The sequence below is a fragment of the Solanum dulcamara genome, chromosome 9, assembly GCF_947179165.1.
Source record: "Solanum dulcamara chromosome 9, daSolDulc1.2, whole genome shotgun sequence".
Taxonomy (NCBI): domain Eukaryota; kingdom Viridiplantae; phylum Streptophyta; class Magnoliopsida; order Solanales; family Solanaceae; genus Solanum; species Solanum dulcamara.
In genome coordinates this window covers 62,009,818-62,027,580 of record NC_077245.1, presented here as the reverse complement: position 1 = coordinate 62,027,580, position 17,763 = coordinate 62,009,818, and the positions used below count along the sequence as shown (strand labels likewise).

The following is a 17,763-nucleotide window of genomic DNA, read 5'->3' as shown; positions in this document are numbered from 1 at the left end:
TGGATTAATGAGATGGAATTAATTGATCCTCATTTATTTGGAGGATCTTTTACTTGGAGAAGGGGGAAGAACCACACCACAACTTCAAGAATAGATAGATTCCTATATTCTAATCAATGGGAGGGAGTGTTTCCACAAATCAGACAGAGTGCTCTTCCTAGAGTAGGTTCAGATCACAATCCCCTAGTTTTGCATTGTGGAGAACTGACTCCAAGGAAAACCTATTTCAAGTTTGAACAATGGTGAATGGGAGTGGAGGGTTTCAAAGAGAAAGTCATAGAATGATGGACATCCTTTTCAGTCACTAGTACAACTTCCTATATACTGGCCACAAAGCTGAAGATGTTGAAAGGAAAGCTACAGGAATGGGGGATTGAAAACAGAGGTAATTGGAAGCACAGGAAGGAAGACATTCTAAATCAGATAGCCAACCTTGAAGAAGTCCAGGAACAAAGACCACTGAATGAGGATGAGATACTTCACAAAGTCAATCTCACAAACGAGTTTGCAGAAGTGTCTAGGAATAAGGAAGTAGCATGGAGACAGAGGTCAAGGGTACAGTGGTTGAAACAAGGGGATAAGAATACCAAATACTTCCATAGAGTTGCCACAGCTCACAGGAGGTACAATACAATTGAAAAACTAGAAGTGGAAGGGGCAACTATCACTGAACTGAGGAGATCAAGCAGATGATTGTAAGCTTTTATCAAAAGCTTTATAAGGAACCAGAGCAATGGAGGCCAGGTTTCAATTGGCAGGGAGATGACGGAGTTAATGAAGAAGAGAAGGTTTGGTTATAGAGACAGTTTGAGGAAGAGGAAGTTCTGGTAGCACTCAAGTTGTGTGCTAGTGACAAAGCCCCAGGCCTTGATGGTTTCCCTATGAGTTTCTATCGGAGCTTCTGGGAAATCATCAAGGTAGATATCATGAATACAATGTAACAGTTTCATGATCAACATGTTTTTGAAAAGAGTCTGAATGCAACTTATGTAGCTCTGATCCCTAAGAAAGTGGGCGCTATTGAATTAAGGAACTTCAGACCTATTAGTTTGATAAGTGGAATCTACAAAATAATTGCCAAACTTTTAGCAGAAAGACTGAAAAGGGTGATAAGCAAGCTAGTCAATAAACATCAAATGGCCTTCATCAAAGGGAGACAGATCATTGACGCAGCTTTGATGGCAAGTGAATGTGTTGACTCAAGAATTAAAGGGGAAGATCCAGGTATTATGTGTAAATTGGACATAGAGAAGGCATATGACCACGTAAACTGGAAATTCCTACTCAAAATTCTAGAGCAGATGGATTTTGGGGAAAAATGGTTGATGTGGATTGGTTTCTGTATAAAAACCGTTAGAATGGAGAACCTGCTGGTTTTTTTCCATCAGAAAGAGCACTCAGGCAGGGAGACCTACTCTCTCTTCCTATTCATTTTAGCCATGGAGGGTTTTAACAGCATGATGAGAGTGGCCATTCAAAACCATTGGATAAGAGGTTTCGTGATTGGCGATCTTTAAGGGGAGGAGATGCAGATAGCAGATGACACAACCATATTTTGTGAAGCAAAGGCAAGTCAGATTACATTCATAAGGATGACCTTGGTGGTTTTTGAGGCAGTTTCTGGGCTATCAATAAACTGGAGGAAGAGCTGCATATTTCCCGTTAAGGAGGTTCCTCAAATACAAAGTTTGGCAAATATTTTGGGGTGTAGAGTTGAGAAGCTTCCAACTGCCTATTTAGGCATGCCGCTGGGACACAAACACAAGGAGCTAGAAATATGGGATGACATCATTGAGAAGATTGAAAAGAAATTGGCTAACTGGAAAGCCCAATACATTTCACTGGGAGGGAGAGTTACTTTGATAAATTCTGTTTTGGACTCATTGCCTACTTATGTAATGTCACTGTTTCCCATCCCTGCTGAGGTGGAGGAAAGACATGACAAGCTAAGAAGGGATTTTTGTGGTCTGGAAACAAAGAAGGAATATGCCTTCTCTTAAAGTGGCTATGGAGGTTTACCAATGAAACACATGCTTTGTGGAGAGAGGTGGTAGTTAATAAATATGGTATGGATGGGAATTGGTGCTCCAACCTAGTGAACAACACCTATGGTGTTTCAATGTGAACCATCAGGAATTTGTGGCCCAATCTAAACAGAAACATAGGCTACAAAGTGGGATCTGGAACCAAAACTTCATTCTGGAAGGAGAACTGGATTGGAAATGAGTCATTGATGGTCTTGTTTTCAGACCTCTTCCTCCTGAGTACTAATCCGGAAGAGACAGTGGCTGATGTTTGGTCTCAACAGGGATGGAACATTGTGTTTAGAAGATTAATTAATGACTGGGAGATTGGGAGAGTCGCTGCTTTGTTACAAATATTGGACAGGTTTACAGGGATAACAATGGAAGAAGACTTTATCAGATGGAGACATAGCAGAGATGGGGTACTATCAGTTAACAGATTGTATACCAAGGAAGTCAAAAGAGTTACAAGGTTGCAAGATTGGTTCCTGGAACCAGATATGGAGGACCAAGGCACCAACCAAGGTGAAGTGTTTCTCCTGGCTGGTGGCAAGGAAAGGTTGCTCCACTCATGAAAGATTAAAGAAGAGAGGCTTCACATTGCTTCTTGGTGCTCTCTATGTAATGAAGCTGAGGAAACTAATAGCCACTTGTTCCTACATTGCAGAGCGACAACATTATTATGGAACTTATTTTTGGGCCTAACACAAACAAAATGGACTATTCCAGAGCACACAACAGACTTAGTTGTTGGATCAGAAGGGGGGGGGGGGAGGTAAAACTCAGAAAAAATGGTGGAGTATAATACCATCATGTATATGGTGGTCCATATGGAAGGAGAGAAACAGTAGGTGCTTCAAAAACAAGGCTAATTCATTTGAGAAGGTCAAATGGTTGTGTATGACAACCTTTTATTTTTGGTGCAAAGAAGAAGGAATAGAACAGAATGCACGAATTATAGACTTTATAGGAAATATGTAATCTAGTAGATGTTTTATTGTAGTTTGAAATGCTGTAAATCAGTTTTTGGAGGTCTCCAGCATGTCCTTAATGCTGATGAATACAACTTTACCCTTATCAAAAAAAAAACAAAATCTTCTTCTATATAAATGAAAAATTACCAATGAGCCTGCGTGAGTCTTCTGTAGCATCTTTTTCTGTGATGAGTATTTCTTTAACCATTTCTTTGCTGGAGTAGGGGGTTGAACTGTAACTTTTTTGGTTCAGGTTACTTGTAAGAATTAAGTGAAGTGTTGTTTTATTTCATTTTTTTGAAACTGTAATTTGTATTCTTCAGCATTAAGGGCTCTGCTGGCCACCTCCAAAAAGTTCACAACAAAAGAGAGAAAAGATACTTAACAAGATCCTATAAAATCCATTAGTTGGATTTCCTCTTCTATATTCTGTTCTTACACCCAAAACCTAGAGAGGTAATAACTTTCCACCTAATCTTCTGTATAGAGCACTCTTCTCCTTTAAAGATCCTTTGGTTCCTCTCCTTCCAGATGTTCCACCAGATGCAAGCTGGGACGGTCTTCCACTATCTTTTCTAGCTCTTGCTTCCTCCTCTCATGATCCAGCAGCTCAACAGGTCTGCAGTGTGCTCAGGGATGATCCAATGTATTTCGGTGATAGTAGTGAATAATGCCCATACATGTGCTGTAACTTTACAATGCAGGAATAGGTGTTTGTTGATTTCTAATACCTCCTTGCATAACAAGCATCCAGAGGCTATGTTGACCCTCCTCTTTTGTAGTGCCTCATATATTAAGCATGCTTTCGTTTCCTAGCTACCAGCCAAGTGAACCACTTCACTTTAGTGGGAGCCACACTCTTCCAGATTGCAGTCCATGGTCCTATTGGCCTGCCTGTAGTTTCATTCAGATCCTTCTTGTAAATTCCATCATTGTGGTGCCCCCAGATGAGGCTGTAAGGGTCCAGGTTAGTACCTAGGAAGTTTCCTATCAAGGACAGGAGTTCTGATATCCATGCCAATTCCCAATCATTTAAGAACCTTCTAAAGATCAAGTTCTAACCTTGAGGAGACCACACTTCTTGTATGCTGCAGTTAGGAGTCAGGTTAATTAAAAACAAGCCAGGGAACAGAGATTGAAGAGTTCCATGACCACTCCAATTCTCCTTCCAGAAGAGAACCTTATCCCCCCTTCCGATTTTAACTCTGGTGTTAGGTTTGAGAGACAACCAGAGATTCCTGATTGACTTCCAAACCCCCACCCCATAGGTGTCAGTCACCTCATTTGTGTACCACTGGCCCTCCTGGCTGGCCATACTTATGCAGAATTACCTCCTTCCACAAGGAATGCTCTTCTCGGGAAATCTCCAAAGGCATGTCATGAGCAAACTCTTATTTTGCAACTTTAGGTTCCTCACTCCCAATCCTCCAAATTTCCTACCTTGCAGATATTCTTATCAATCCCTCAGAGGAACTCGGATTGAATACATTTGCAGCAAGCTTGGAGCATATGACATGTACGCTCCAGCTTGAGGGGGAGTGTTGAATATTGTCAAAGAGTATTTCAACTATTAGATTGTGTGTAAGATAATAGTCAAATATTGTAGGTAAGAAGATATAGTCAAATATTGTAGGTATGGTAGGTAAAAAGGCATCTATGCTCTTGACCTTTTGTGTCTAGCTTTGTGTATATATTCAAGGTGTAATCTATCATTTTAAAGCATGAAGTGAAATACACTTACATCATTCCCAATCTTCAAACCAGAGCAAGCTTCAAAGATTACTAAGATTACACTTAGGTAGCAAATTTGTTCTTGTTTAGCTTCACAGAATACTACTGTGTCATCATTATATAGTAGATGAGTCACCTCCAAAGTTTCGTTGTTTTTGTTCTTAATGGTGAAACCCCTTATCTAGTTATTTGTTGCAGCCTTCCTCATCAGATTGTCCAGTCCCTCCATAGCTATATTGAACAGAAAAGAGGATAAGGGATCCCCTTGTCTAAGGCCTCTTTTAGCTGGGAAAAAACCTGAAGGTTCTTCATTTACCTTGTAGTTTTAACTTTAATACAAAATTCTATCCATTTAAGCCACCTGTTCCCAAATCCCATTTGCCTGAGTGTATTCAACAAGAAACTATGTTGCGCGGACTTTTAGTTTTTGCCGCCGAACCTGTCTTGACACGACATTGGTGCGGGTGCGGGGTGCGTCTCAGATTCGGTCAACCCCATCCGAATACTTTGACCAGAGTCAAGAATAAATTTTTCTCCGACGAAGCTGATAAATCAATAGCTAATAGAAGTTGCAGAGACTATAGAGGGTTGAAAGAGGTTTCAGGGAAGAAGAGAGGATAGATTTCTTGAAAGAAGAAATAGACAAACAAATTACTTTAATTATAAATTGTCTTGGGAAAAAGAAGTAGAGACTAGAGAGAAGTGAAAAAGGTTTCTAGGAAGAAGATAGAGAGGACATATTTCTTGGAAGAAGAAAGAGACAAACAAATTACTTTAATTACAAATTGTACTGTGTTCACTGTATATGACCCTTTTATTTTTCTGAGTTGTGACACTGAGACGTAAATAATCAAATTTTATTCAAATAGCTAGGTTATGCTATTTATAACTATTTTTTATAATTTAGAATATCTTTATAACTATATTTTTATAATGTTGAATTTTTTTAGTCGAATCCCCGCACCCGTATCCATACTCAGATCGAATCTTAAAATTTAGATTTGGTCGAATCAGACTCCCGGATTCGCACTCGTCTCAGATACCCGCACCCGAGTCAGAGCAACTTAGACTAGAAATCCCCATTAAGGTGATCAAAGGCCTTTTTCATGTCTAGCTTGCACATTACTCCTGGTACTTCTCTTCTAATCCTAGTGTCAATGCACTCACTAGCAATTAGAGCAACATCCATTATTTTCCTCCCTTTGATGAGAGCCATCTGATGGCTGTTTATAACCCTGTTGATTACTTTCTTTAGTCTCTCAGCCAACACCTTTGCTATGATTTTATAGACCCAAGGAATAAGGCTGATGGGTTTGAAGCCTCTTAGATCATTTTCCCCTATCCTTAGGGATCAAAGCTATAAAAGTGGCAATGAAGCTCTTCTCAAACTTTTAGTGTGACTGGAATCTATGGAGTGTCTGCATCAGTTCCCCCTTTATTGTTTCCCAAAAGGCTTGGAAGAAAGCCATAGTAAAGCCATCTGGGCCAGGAGCTTTATCTGCAGCACACATCCTTAAACCTGCAAGCATCTCTTCTTCCTCAAAAACTCCTTCCAGACTCTCTTTTTCTTCTGTTAAGATTCTGCACCTAGTGTTGTTTATTTCATTTAGCGCCTGTGTTATTCTAAAATGTTGTTTCCTTTTCCGTCAGGCAGTAACCGTGTTTGGTCTGAAGCTGTCAAGTTTGACCATTATGAGGCAACTAATTAGGTATGACTCTGTCCCGTATTTTTATATAATAAGTGTTGTATCTTTTTAACTTTCTTTCATGCAGTCACTTACGTTGATGAGTTTTCTATGCTTGAAAAACATACTGTTCTTTCCGTAAGTCATATTTCTTATGCGTGAGATAGTCTATTTGATGCGGAGAGTCTTGTGTTCTTCCTTGGATTGGGATCCTTTAATGCTTAAAACGTGGGCCATGATAATATAGGAGTATTAGGCTTTTCATACGATACCAGCAAGTATTAGGTTGATTTGTCTGTCAGTTTGCACATATCTATAGCCTGTTTGGCCAAGCTTTTGGGAGGCCAAAAGTGCTTATTTTTAGAAAGTGAGGTGTTTGACCAAGCTTTTGGGAGAAAATAAGTGCTACTAAAGTTTTTTAGAAAAAGTAACTTTTCCCTAAAAGGACTTTTCAGAAAAATACACTTAGAAGCACTTTTAATAAGCTTGGCCAAACACTTCAGCCACACCTCTTCGTCTTCAGATTTATTGCTTAAAAGTGCTTTTTAAATTTATTGGCCAAACACAAACGGTTTCTCATCAAAATTACTTTTTTGGAAAGCACTTTTCGAAACAAGTTGATTTTAGAAGCTTGGCCAAACAAGCTACTAGAGTCAGACTTCAATGTGCTAGCGTAGTTGCTTTGACTATTTGCTTCCAGATCGCGATGTTGGGGAGGTATTCAGTATGGTCCTGTATTTGACATATACAGAAAGGAGATTTTTGTCATTGTCTATACTAGTCAATCTTATTAGAAACTTAAGGTTATTTATATTTTCAAATTTTGGGGATAATTTTTTTTCTTTTCCAAAAACAATTTTTTATCTGTCTAACAAATGTCATGTACATGTGTTTCTCATTCAATAAAAAACACAATATGTGCTTCATTTAGGCGAGGGTTATTTCGTCTGTTAATACTTCTGCAAAGCATTTTTTGGTTGTTAGAATCAAAACCTGCACCATTTGTGTTTGCTGAAGTGTGTGACCATCTCATCTAAAAGCTTAAGTTGTTAGAGAGCATAGTTTTATTTACTTAATTATTGTCTTCAACATGCCCCCTCATGTGTGGGCCTAATTCTTTTTCGTGGTCCAATTTCGTCTGTAATGAGACTTGAACCCAAAAACTGTGCCTGCTTTGAATACCGTATTGAAGTGTGTGGCCATCTCATCTAAAAGCTTAAGATGTTTGAGCGAACACATTTTTGTTACTTAATTAGTGTCTTCAACAATGTCGTTACCCGAGTCTTTTGGTTTATATTTGGATGCTTTGACCCTTGTCCTTTGTCCATCTTCTAGTGGGAAAGTGAGAGATGGGAGTGTCAACAAACTTGTTGAAGTTAAAGGATTGGAACTCTATTGTAATACCTTCCAAAGTAGTCATGAGGTGATGAAACACAATGCAGAGGATTCTAACTGTCAGGCCAGAGAATCAGAAGCAAATAATGACAGATGTATGTTGGTCCCACTAGATGTATCTTTGTCTCTTTCGGTATGTGAATCTGATACTCAATCTTTGTTCTTCTGTTATTTGTTTATTCCTTTTTGTGTTTTGCATTAGAAACAAAAAAGAGAAGTCATACTTGAGTCTTTAATAATCTCCATTCTCTAAAATGGATTACTTTACTGCTTTCTATATTATATAAGTTAAAATTAACTGGACTGCTTGTGTGCTTCCCAACAATTGAAATATAAGACATCTCATAAGTGGTTCCATGCCTTTCTTTCCATGCAATACATCCTCCATAAATACTTCATCAGGAGCACTTTTTGTCCAATATTACTTAATCATCATTCAATCAAACCTCAATTCCAAGTTAGTTCGAATGAGCTATACGAATCTTCTGCATTTCATTACTTAACAACCTTCCTTAAATGGCAGTTTTGCATCTCGAAAAATGTAAATATGATGTAAGGATGCTTCTATTATGATGGACATCTAACTTCTCATCATGCATTGATTATTAAATTTGAGTGGTAGAAATCCCATGAAGCTTTATTATTAATGTGCTATCTCTAAATCGTTCAACAAAAGATGGACTGATGGAATAACCAAATTTTCATCTCTCATCTTATTTTCCATCTGAGTTCAAGCTTTAATATTTTTGATATGTAGATGAAATATGTTTAGCAGAGTTACCTGGTACATGTACCGGTGTGAGGTAGTAGGCAGTTGGGGAGTAATCGAGGTGCGCGCAAGCTGGCCTGAACTCCACCTCTATCAAAATATGTCACTGAAGAAAACTAGTTGTCATCAGGCTAGAAGAGATAAATTTAGTTCTGATTATTTGTCAAGTGAATATCTCATTAGTGGCCTATAGCCTTACACCACATAAAGGACAAGAACCACTCAATCCCACGTACTGCATTTTTAAGAGAAAGTGATCTCGAAAAGCTCTAAGAATATACCACACCACAGCCAACATATTCCCTTTCTCTAGAAGCTTTCCATTGTGGCTACGAATATCACACCAACATTTAATGCTTAAAACTCACCAATTAAACCCTTCGGGGTGGCCCGGTGGTTTGGGCTTGGGACTTCCATGGTGGAGGTCTCAAGTTCGAAACCCCTTGCCAGCAAAAACAAGGGGTTTGCCTTCTGGGTCGAGCTCGTCGCATCAAGTTTGCCTAGTGCGGTTACCTCTCCTGTGTGGTTTGCGAGCTATTGCATAGGAGCAGGGGTTTTACCTTGTGCGCACCCAAAGGGTAGTGGTTGCGGCTTTCCCTTGTCATAAAAAAAAGGCCTCACCAATTAAACTTCTATACAGGTTTTCCTTCATTTTCGTACTGAATAGTAAAAACTATGATTCAACATGACTGTATGCTCTAAATAGTTATTTAAACATTTTCATATATAGTTTTAGTTTTCTTTTCCACTTGGGAAATTTACCTTTTGCTTAAATCTGTATAAGATTTTGAAAGAGTTGGACTAATTTTTAAATAGGCTCATGTGCACTTGTTTTGTATTACACTGTGACATTAACATGTCTTTTTGTTTGTAAAGTTTCTGCTTCTTTCATTTGTTTTCTAATGAGCTGTTATCCTTTTTTGTATAGGTGAACCGTTTAGGAAGGCTGGAGAAAGATGTTCCTCAATACTTCATAAGTGTAGAGTTGAATAATGTGGTTTGTACAGGATGTTTCCTACAGTGTTAAAGAATTTCATTCGCCATCCATTAACATAGTTGCTGATCTCCTTTCTCATTGCATATTAGGTTGTTTCACTGGATGAGATTCAAATACAACAAATCTTGAGCATTTGTGATTATTTGCTGACATGTCAATTGAGAGAGAAGTAAGATGTTGTCACCTTTTGCCTTGTATATTTTTTAGTTAATCAGATCATATTCAATAGTTTTTCATTTGTATCAGCTATCTTGTAGAAACCTTTTCTTTGAGGAGCACAATAGTTTTACCTTGAACTATTTTGTTTTTGCTCAGACATTGAGAGATTTTCTCGGGACTTTTTTCCTGTTTCCTTCTCATCTTTTATGATTAAGAATATTTTATTGATGAAAGAAGGATCGAGAACTAGATGTCGTCAACCTAGAAAAAAAGTTACATAAGTTCCATTGCATTGCTGTTTTGTCTCTCAACATCTCCTATTAATATATTGTGAGAAATATATGAGAAAAATATTATTAAATTGTGTCTCTATATTATTACATTGAGACTTTATTTATAGGCACTGCATTAGGCTCCTTTCCCAACTAGGACACTACATTATAATCCTTTTCCAAGTAGGATTCTATATGTTATTATTATTCCTATTCATATTCCTATTTCTATTCTAAGTAGGATTGTATATACTTCTTGTTCCTATTCCAATTCTAACACTTCCCCTCAAGCTGGTGCATATAAGTCATATATACCTAGCTTGTTACAAATGTAGTTATTACGAGGACCGATGAGGGATTTGGTGAGATATCTACAAGTTGATCACTCGACTTCACAAAATTGACAGTCAATTTCAATGTGCTTAATCTTCTCATGAAATACTGGATTTGATGCATAATGCCAGTCAATCTCAATGTGCTTGGTCTTCTCATGAAATACTTGGTTTGATGCATAATGTCAATAAAACACAGAGTGATAAATTCCTGAATTGCAGTGTTGAACTTTCCAAATCAAGTTTGAGAAGACTGTTTCAAACCATAGAGTGACTAACACAATCGACATACAAGGCTACTAGACTCCCCCTGAGCAACAAAATCACGTGGTTGCTCCATATAGACTTCTCGAGATCATCGTGGAGAAAAACATTCTTAATTTTCAACTAATTAAAAGGCCAATGGAGAACGACAACCATAAATAAAAAAAGGTAGACAATTGCTATTTTAGTCACGGGCGAGAAAATATCACTGTAATCCAGCCCAAATATCTGAGTATACCCTTTTTTGGCAAAAGTAAATCTCAAACAGAAAGAAAATACTGCATGAAAACTCAGATTTGTCGGAAACAATGCATTGGTCGCTGGAAAATACTCAAAATCTGATATAAAATATATTGATCATTTCGAAATCAAGAGATGAGTAGATCTTAAACAAAAAAGTCACCGTAAAACTGGCCAAAATGTGCTCATGTGCCAGATTATTAGATTTGATGGCTGAAATTGGTCACAATCTGAGAAATAAAATTATATAGTTAGGGTCAGAATAATGGCATGACCCTACTAAGAAAGAGAATTATATGGGTAGGATCGGAATGATGATACGACCTTATTGAAAAAGAGAATTATATGGTTAGGGTTGGATTGACGGCACAACCCTACCGAATAAGAAAAATTATATGGGTAGGGTTAGAATGATGGCACGACCCTACGCAAATCAGATTTGAGAAGTCACCCGAAAGACGCATGGAACTACGCAAATCAAATCTAAAGAGTCACCGAAAAGACACACGTTTCTATGCAACTCAGATATGAGAAAGTAGTTCTGAAAAATCCACGATACTACGCACATTAAATATGAGAAGTAGTCCGGAGAGATGCACGGTGCTACACAAATCGGATATGAGAAAGTAGTTACCGGAAAAATGGCATGATGCTACATAAATTAAATATGAAAAAGTAGTCACTGGAAAGATTGGACGGTGCTACACAAATTAGATATAAGAAAGTAATCACCAGAAAGATGGCATGGTGCTACACAAACACTAACAGATATGGGGTTGACATAAAATAGCCCGCCCTAGAAAGCCATCAGAACTTGACGCACAGTAATCTATCTGAGTTTTCTTCCCTTGATAATGAGATGCAAACATATATCATTGGTCCTACTTTTGTTAACACAATTATTGGCCAGACGGGCGGCATATATGGGTAATAGCCTTCCACCGGCAGCAGAAGCTGTTTGATTTTCTACCAAGATCGTAGAGGCTCTGATACCATGTGAGAAATATAGGAGAAAAATATTATTGAATTGTGTCTCTACATCATTACATTGAGACCCTATTTATGGACACTACATTAGACTCCTTTCCCAAATAGGACACTACATTATAATCCTTTTCCAAGTAGGATTCTATAGATTATTCCTATTTCTATTCCTATTCTAAGTAGGATTGTATATACTATTCTTGTTCTATTCCTGTTCTAACATATATGATCTAAAATTTGTACATATTCATTTCCTTAAGCTTTAGCTTTCTCAACCGAACTTTTGAGTGCAGCAACTTAAAGCGAGTCTGAGTATTGTTTAAGCTTTGCTGGTCGATATATTTTCATGATTACCTGAGCTATTTAAATCTTATTTACGACGAATGAAAGAATCTTTATGCAATAGAATGGTGTGTTAAGTTGTTTTACATTTTTAAACAGCTTATGGGGAAAGCCTTCATTACAACAACAACAACAACAACCCAGTGAAATCCCACAACGTGGGGTCTGGGGAGGGTAGAGTGTACGCAGACCTTACTCCTATCAAGGTAGGACGGCTGTTTCCGAGAGACCCTCGGCTCAAAAAAGGCATAAAAAGGGGTCAGATAAGGTTAAGAAATTCAAAGCGCTATAGGAAAATAAATAACGAAGGCATCACAGATAAAATAGAGTAATCAAAAGTACTGAAAGCAATAAATAGTAACAGAAATAGCAGAAATGAGAGTACAAGGAATTGTAATGTGCTAGTGCGCCTATGAATAGGGAAGAATAACGAGACTATGTACTAGCCTTCTACCCTAATGTGGGTCCTCCACAGCCTCCTATCTAAGGTCATGTCCTCGGTAAGCTGTAACTGAGCCATGTCCTGTCTAATCACCTCTCCCCAATACTTCTTCGGCCTATCCCTACCTCTTCTGTAACCATCCATGGCCAACCTCTCACACCTCCTCACTGGGTCATCTGTGTCTCTCCTCTTCACATGCCCAAACCATCTCAGTGGCATTTCCCGCATCTTGTCTTCCACCGAGGCCACTCCTACCTTGTCCCGAATAGCCTCATTTCTAATCCTGTCGCTCCTGGTGTGACCACACATCCATCTCAACATTCTCATCTCGGCAACTTTCATCTTTTGAATGTGAGAGATCTTAACTGGCCAACACTCTGCCCCATACAACATAGCCGGTCTAACCACCACTTTGTAGAACTTGCCCTTAAGTTGTGGTGGCACCTTCTTGTCGCATAACACTCTGGAAGCGAGCCTCCATTTCATCCACGCTGCCCCAATACGATGTGTGACATCATCGTCAATCTCCCCGCTGCCTTGCATGATAGACCCAAGATACTTAAAACTACTTCTCTTTTGAATGGCTTGGTCACCAAGCTTAACTTCCACGCCAACCTCCTGGGGTGTCTCACTAAACTTGCACTCTAAGTACTCTGTCTTGGTCATACTCAGCTTAAACCCTTTAGATTCCAAGGTATGTCTCCAATCCTCCAGCTTAGCATTAACTCCACTACGAGTCTCATCAATCAGGACTATGTCATCCGCGAAAAGCATACACCATGGCACCTCACCTTGAATTTGTCGCGTCAATGCATCCATTACCAAGACAAATAAAAATGGACTTAGAGCTGATCCTTGATGCAACCCCATCCCAACTGGAAAATGCTCTGAGTCCCCTCCTACTGTCCTTACCCTGGTTTTGGCTCCCTCATACATGTCCTTGATCACCCTAATGTATGCCACAGGTACATCTTTAGCCTCCAAACATTTCCATAGTATCTCTCTTGGAACTTTATCGTAGGCCTTTTCTAAGTCGATGAATACCATATGCAAGTCCCTCTTCCTCTCCCTATATTGCTCCACCAGTCTCCTCATAAGATGGATGGCTTCTGTAGTTGAGCGTCCCGGCATAAATCCGAACTGGTTCTCTGAAATAGACACGCCTCTCCTCACCCTCATCTCCACCACTCTTTCCCACACTTTCATAGTGTGGCTTAGTAACTTGATACCTCTATAGTTGTTGCAACTCTGGATATCCCCTTTGTTTTTGTATAGAGGGATCATTACGCTCGACCTCCATTCTTCGGGCATCGTTGCCGTTTCAAAGATGACATTAAATAACCTAGTCAGCCACTCCAAACCTACCAAGCTGGCGCTCTTCCAAAATTCCCAGGAATCTCGTCAGGTCCGGTTGCTCTGGGGAAAGCCTTCATTGTCTATTGATATTCTCATCTCCATAACTACAAATGAATTTTGCAAAAAACAGAAAAGTGATAAATCCCCAAGACATGTAACTTATTCATGTTAGAACTGAGCTATACCAAAATATTATTCTCCAGAAAGCTCAACAATGCTCGGATGGTATAGATTATGTGCTCCACAAAAAAGTTGAAAATATTAAAACAAAATGGCGTGATGCTTGGAACGTATCCCTCTCTTTTAGTATCGAACACTGCGTCTGTATGCTCATGGACTGAAAAAAGGTAAAGTGATGTGCTCTCATTTGAAAGTTACGCCAAAATTTATTGCGTAAAGCATGCAGCTGCATACATGTAGTCTGCTTATTTCGGGTTTTGACGACATCTCCACATGTTTTTTCCCTCTATTTTTTCAGTTCGTACAAAGAAAAGTATCTCGATTAAGCTTAACTTCCTTTTATTTATGTGCAAGATATAGGAAGTGATGCTCCTCATTAGAATTACTTCTTAGCTTAACACACTACTCAATATTCCTTGTATTGCATGGCTTAGTATTGGGATATCAACACATGATTCTCCTCTAATCACATCTAATCATCAATGAACTCGGAAACTACTTGTATACAGTAGTTTTCCTCCACTATATCAATGGCTATGTTAATTTATTGATTAAAGGTTTTGAATATCTGCTTCCAAACATCTCTGTGTTTCGTTCTATATTTAGTTTAAGACATGTTTGTCCTGTTTATCATCCTATTCTTTCTTAGTTTTTGGGTAACATCCGTCAGATGCATCAGAAAAGATTTTCCTTTCTAAATTGTTGATGTTCTTGTAAGTGGTTCTGTTGTCTGTCCATTGTAGGTATGGACGGTTTCGTCCTTGGTGGAGTCCTTTAGGTAAAAAGATTAAAGGCTGGCAAATAGCATGGTGGCAGTATGCGCAAAAATCTATTTTACTGGATGTTCAACAGAGGTTGAGGAGAACTTCTTGGAAATACCTTGGAGAGAGACTGTAAGTTGATCTGCTCAAGAAACTTTTCCCCAATCAACGTAGGAAAACATTTGGAGGACTTTCTTTTTTGTTCTGTTTATTAGAGTATTTAGATGTTAGTCCGGTACAGTCAATCATTTGACATTTCATTTCTTCATATTTGGTTTCAGTTTCATGTACGTGTGCACTTTGTGAATGTTGAAACTCAAATTCTCCAGCTATTCATTATTAAAAAGGAAGCTTATTCACCAGCCAACAGAATTTTAATGAGTTTTGATACCTTGGCCTGTCTTTTTGGCCTTGGCATTCATGTGCTACCTGTGTTGGATGGAATTAGGTATGTCATTACTGTGATGAAGAAGTCCAGTGATGCACTCTTTCGTTTTTTTTTTTTATCAAGTAAGGTTCTCATTGATAATAACAAGGCCAACTTTGCTGTATACAAGAGATATACCAAAAAGAGAGACCTACAAAATATGTTTCTCTTCAAAAGCCATCCAATCCTCTATACAAACAGGAACTACATGGGTGCACCCAAAGAAAATAAGGGATTGGAGACTACTCCTCAATTGATCTCTAGCCCTTCAAAAGTTCTCCTATCACTCTCTTTCCAAATGACCCACATTCATTAGAGCTATAGGAGTAACATTTCATGCCTTGTGCCATCTTCTCCTTGCTCTACTCGTCCAGCTGAACATCAATTCCTTCACTGATCTTGGCATTACCCTAGTGACATCAAACCATGTAAACATATCCTCCCATAACCTCATGGCTAATTTGCAATGTAATAAAATATAATCCACATCCTCACCAGTCTCCTTACGTAGGAAACACCAGCTTATGTGGACAACCTTTCGCTTCTTAAGGTTCTCTACCGTCAAAATCATTCCTCTAGTAGCTAACCACGTGAAGCAGCACACACTCCTCGGCACCTTTGGTATCCATACCGCACCATATTGAAAAATATCCTCCACCCTCACCAAAAGCTTCCCATAGAAGGACTTGACCTTTGTTATTCCCCAACCCAACTCAAAGCATCGGATCCGACTGGCTCACATTGCTTTTGGAGTAAATTCTAGCATTCTCTAAAGCTCGGTCACCTTCCAGTCTAGGAAATTCCTCCTGAATTTCAAATCCCGAAAATTTCCACCCCCTTGTGTCCCCCTAACTAGCGGAACAGATAATTCCCTTTGGCATGACATCCATAAGGACCAAACCTCTACACCACTTTTGCCCCCAAAAACTAACTCAGCTCCCCTCCCCAACCCTAAAAGTAATTTATCATCAAAAGCATCCCATCAATTCATTATATTCCTCCACACACCATACCTGAAAGGCATATTGATCCCTTCTCTTCTCCGCCCCCCTTCCATTTCACCAAAGCTTCTCCCTCCACCCCAAATCTCCACAACCATTGACCTAGATGAGCTTTGTTGAAAGTCTTCAAGTCTTTAACCCCAAGTCCTATCCACCGTTTAGGAGATGACACAGATTCCCATTGAATGAACTGAAACTTCTTTGCTCTGTCTGCCACATCCCAAAGAAAATCTCTTTGCAACCTCTCCGTCTTACCTATAACCTGGGAGGGTCTGTTGAACAGGCATGTAATATGTAGGGATACTCAATAACGTGCTTTTAATAAGAACTTCTTTGCCTCCTTTTGACAAGTATCTTTTCTGCCACCCTGCCAACCTCTTCTCTACCCTCTGAATGACCGGATTCCAAATGGCAAGGTCCCGGTTCGGCGCACCCAAAGGTAATCATAGGTAGGTTGGATCCCATTAGCATCACAAAACACTGAAATATCATCTGCAAATAAGAGATGGGTGACCGACATGGTACCACTACCACTAACCGCAGCCTTGAAACCCTTGATATGAGCGCCCAAAACAGCTCTGTCCATCATCTTACTCAGAGTTTTCATCACCAAGATGAAAAGCATAGGTGTTAGAGGGATCTCACTGCCTCAAATTCCTCGTGCTACCAAAAAATCCACATGGTGGATTGCCATTCACCAAAACTGAGTATTTGGTGGAAGAGATGCAAAAACTGACCCACTTCCTCTATTTCTCCCCAAAGCTCATCTACAAAAAAATAAATAAAAATGCAAGAACTTTCAATTGACATGGTCATAAGCCTTCTCAAGATCTAAGCTTGCACAAAATACCCAGCACATCCAGTTTCTTTCTCGAATCTACTACTTCATTAGCCACCAAAGTTGCATCTAAGATTTGTCTTCCTTTGACAAAAGCATTTTGCGATGAAGAAATGGTCTCGTCCAAAACTCTCTTAAGTCTATTAGAAAGCACCTTAGAAATAATCTTGTAGATGCTTCCCACTGTACTAATATGTTTGTAGTCCCCGATGCTAGAAGTCCCTTCCTTCTTAGGAATGATGACAATGAAAGATGCATTTAAGTTCTTTTCATATTCATCCCTCCTGAAACTCATCAATAGTACTCAAAACATCAAGTTTGGCCGTGCTCCAACAATGTTGAAAGAAGGCCGGAGTGAAACCATCTAGAAAAAAGGCCTTGTCACCTGCACAACACTCTACGACCACCTACACCTCTTCCTCCTCAATAGCCCTCTCTAACTACTCACTATTTACTCCAATCTGAATCATCAGAAGAAGAATTAGGCCAAAAATTAGGATACATTCTGGGAAAATCGACCCCCCCCACCCACACAGACACACCCAATTTAGGCGTCCAATCTGCTTCCTCTTTGCACAATTGTTCATAGA

At 39.1% G+C, this 17,763-nt stretch overlaps 1 protein-coding gene across 3 annotated transcripts in view; it reads left to right on the top strand.

The window, feature by feature from the left end:
* LOC129903848 (uncharacterized) overlaps positions 1-17,763 on the top strand; it is a 106,339-nt gene that overhangs the window by 15,147 nt on the left and 73,429 nt on the right. For 2 of the 3 annotated variants that reach the window (XM_055979363.1, XM_055979362.1), the window contains exons 7-11: positions 6,380-6,438; positions 7,750-7,942; positions 9,507-9,575; positions 9,665-9,744; positions 14,890-15,039. In XM_055979363.1, the coding sequence (XP_055835338.1) occupies positions 6,380-6,438; positions 7,750-7,942; positions 9,507-9,575; positions 9,665-9,744; positions 14,890-15,039 (551 nt within the window). The remainder of the gene's footprint in view (positions 1-6,379; positions 6,439-7,749; positions 7,943-9,506; positions 9,576-9,664; positions 9,745-14,889; positions 15,040-17,763) is intronic. The other variant, XM_055979364.1, reaches the window with a different exon arrangement.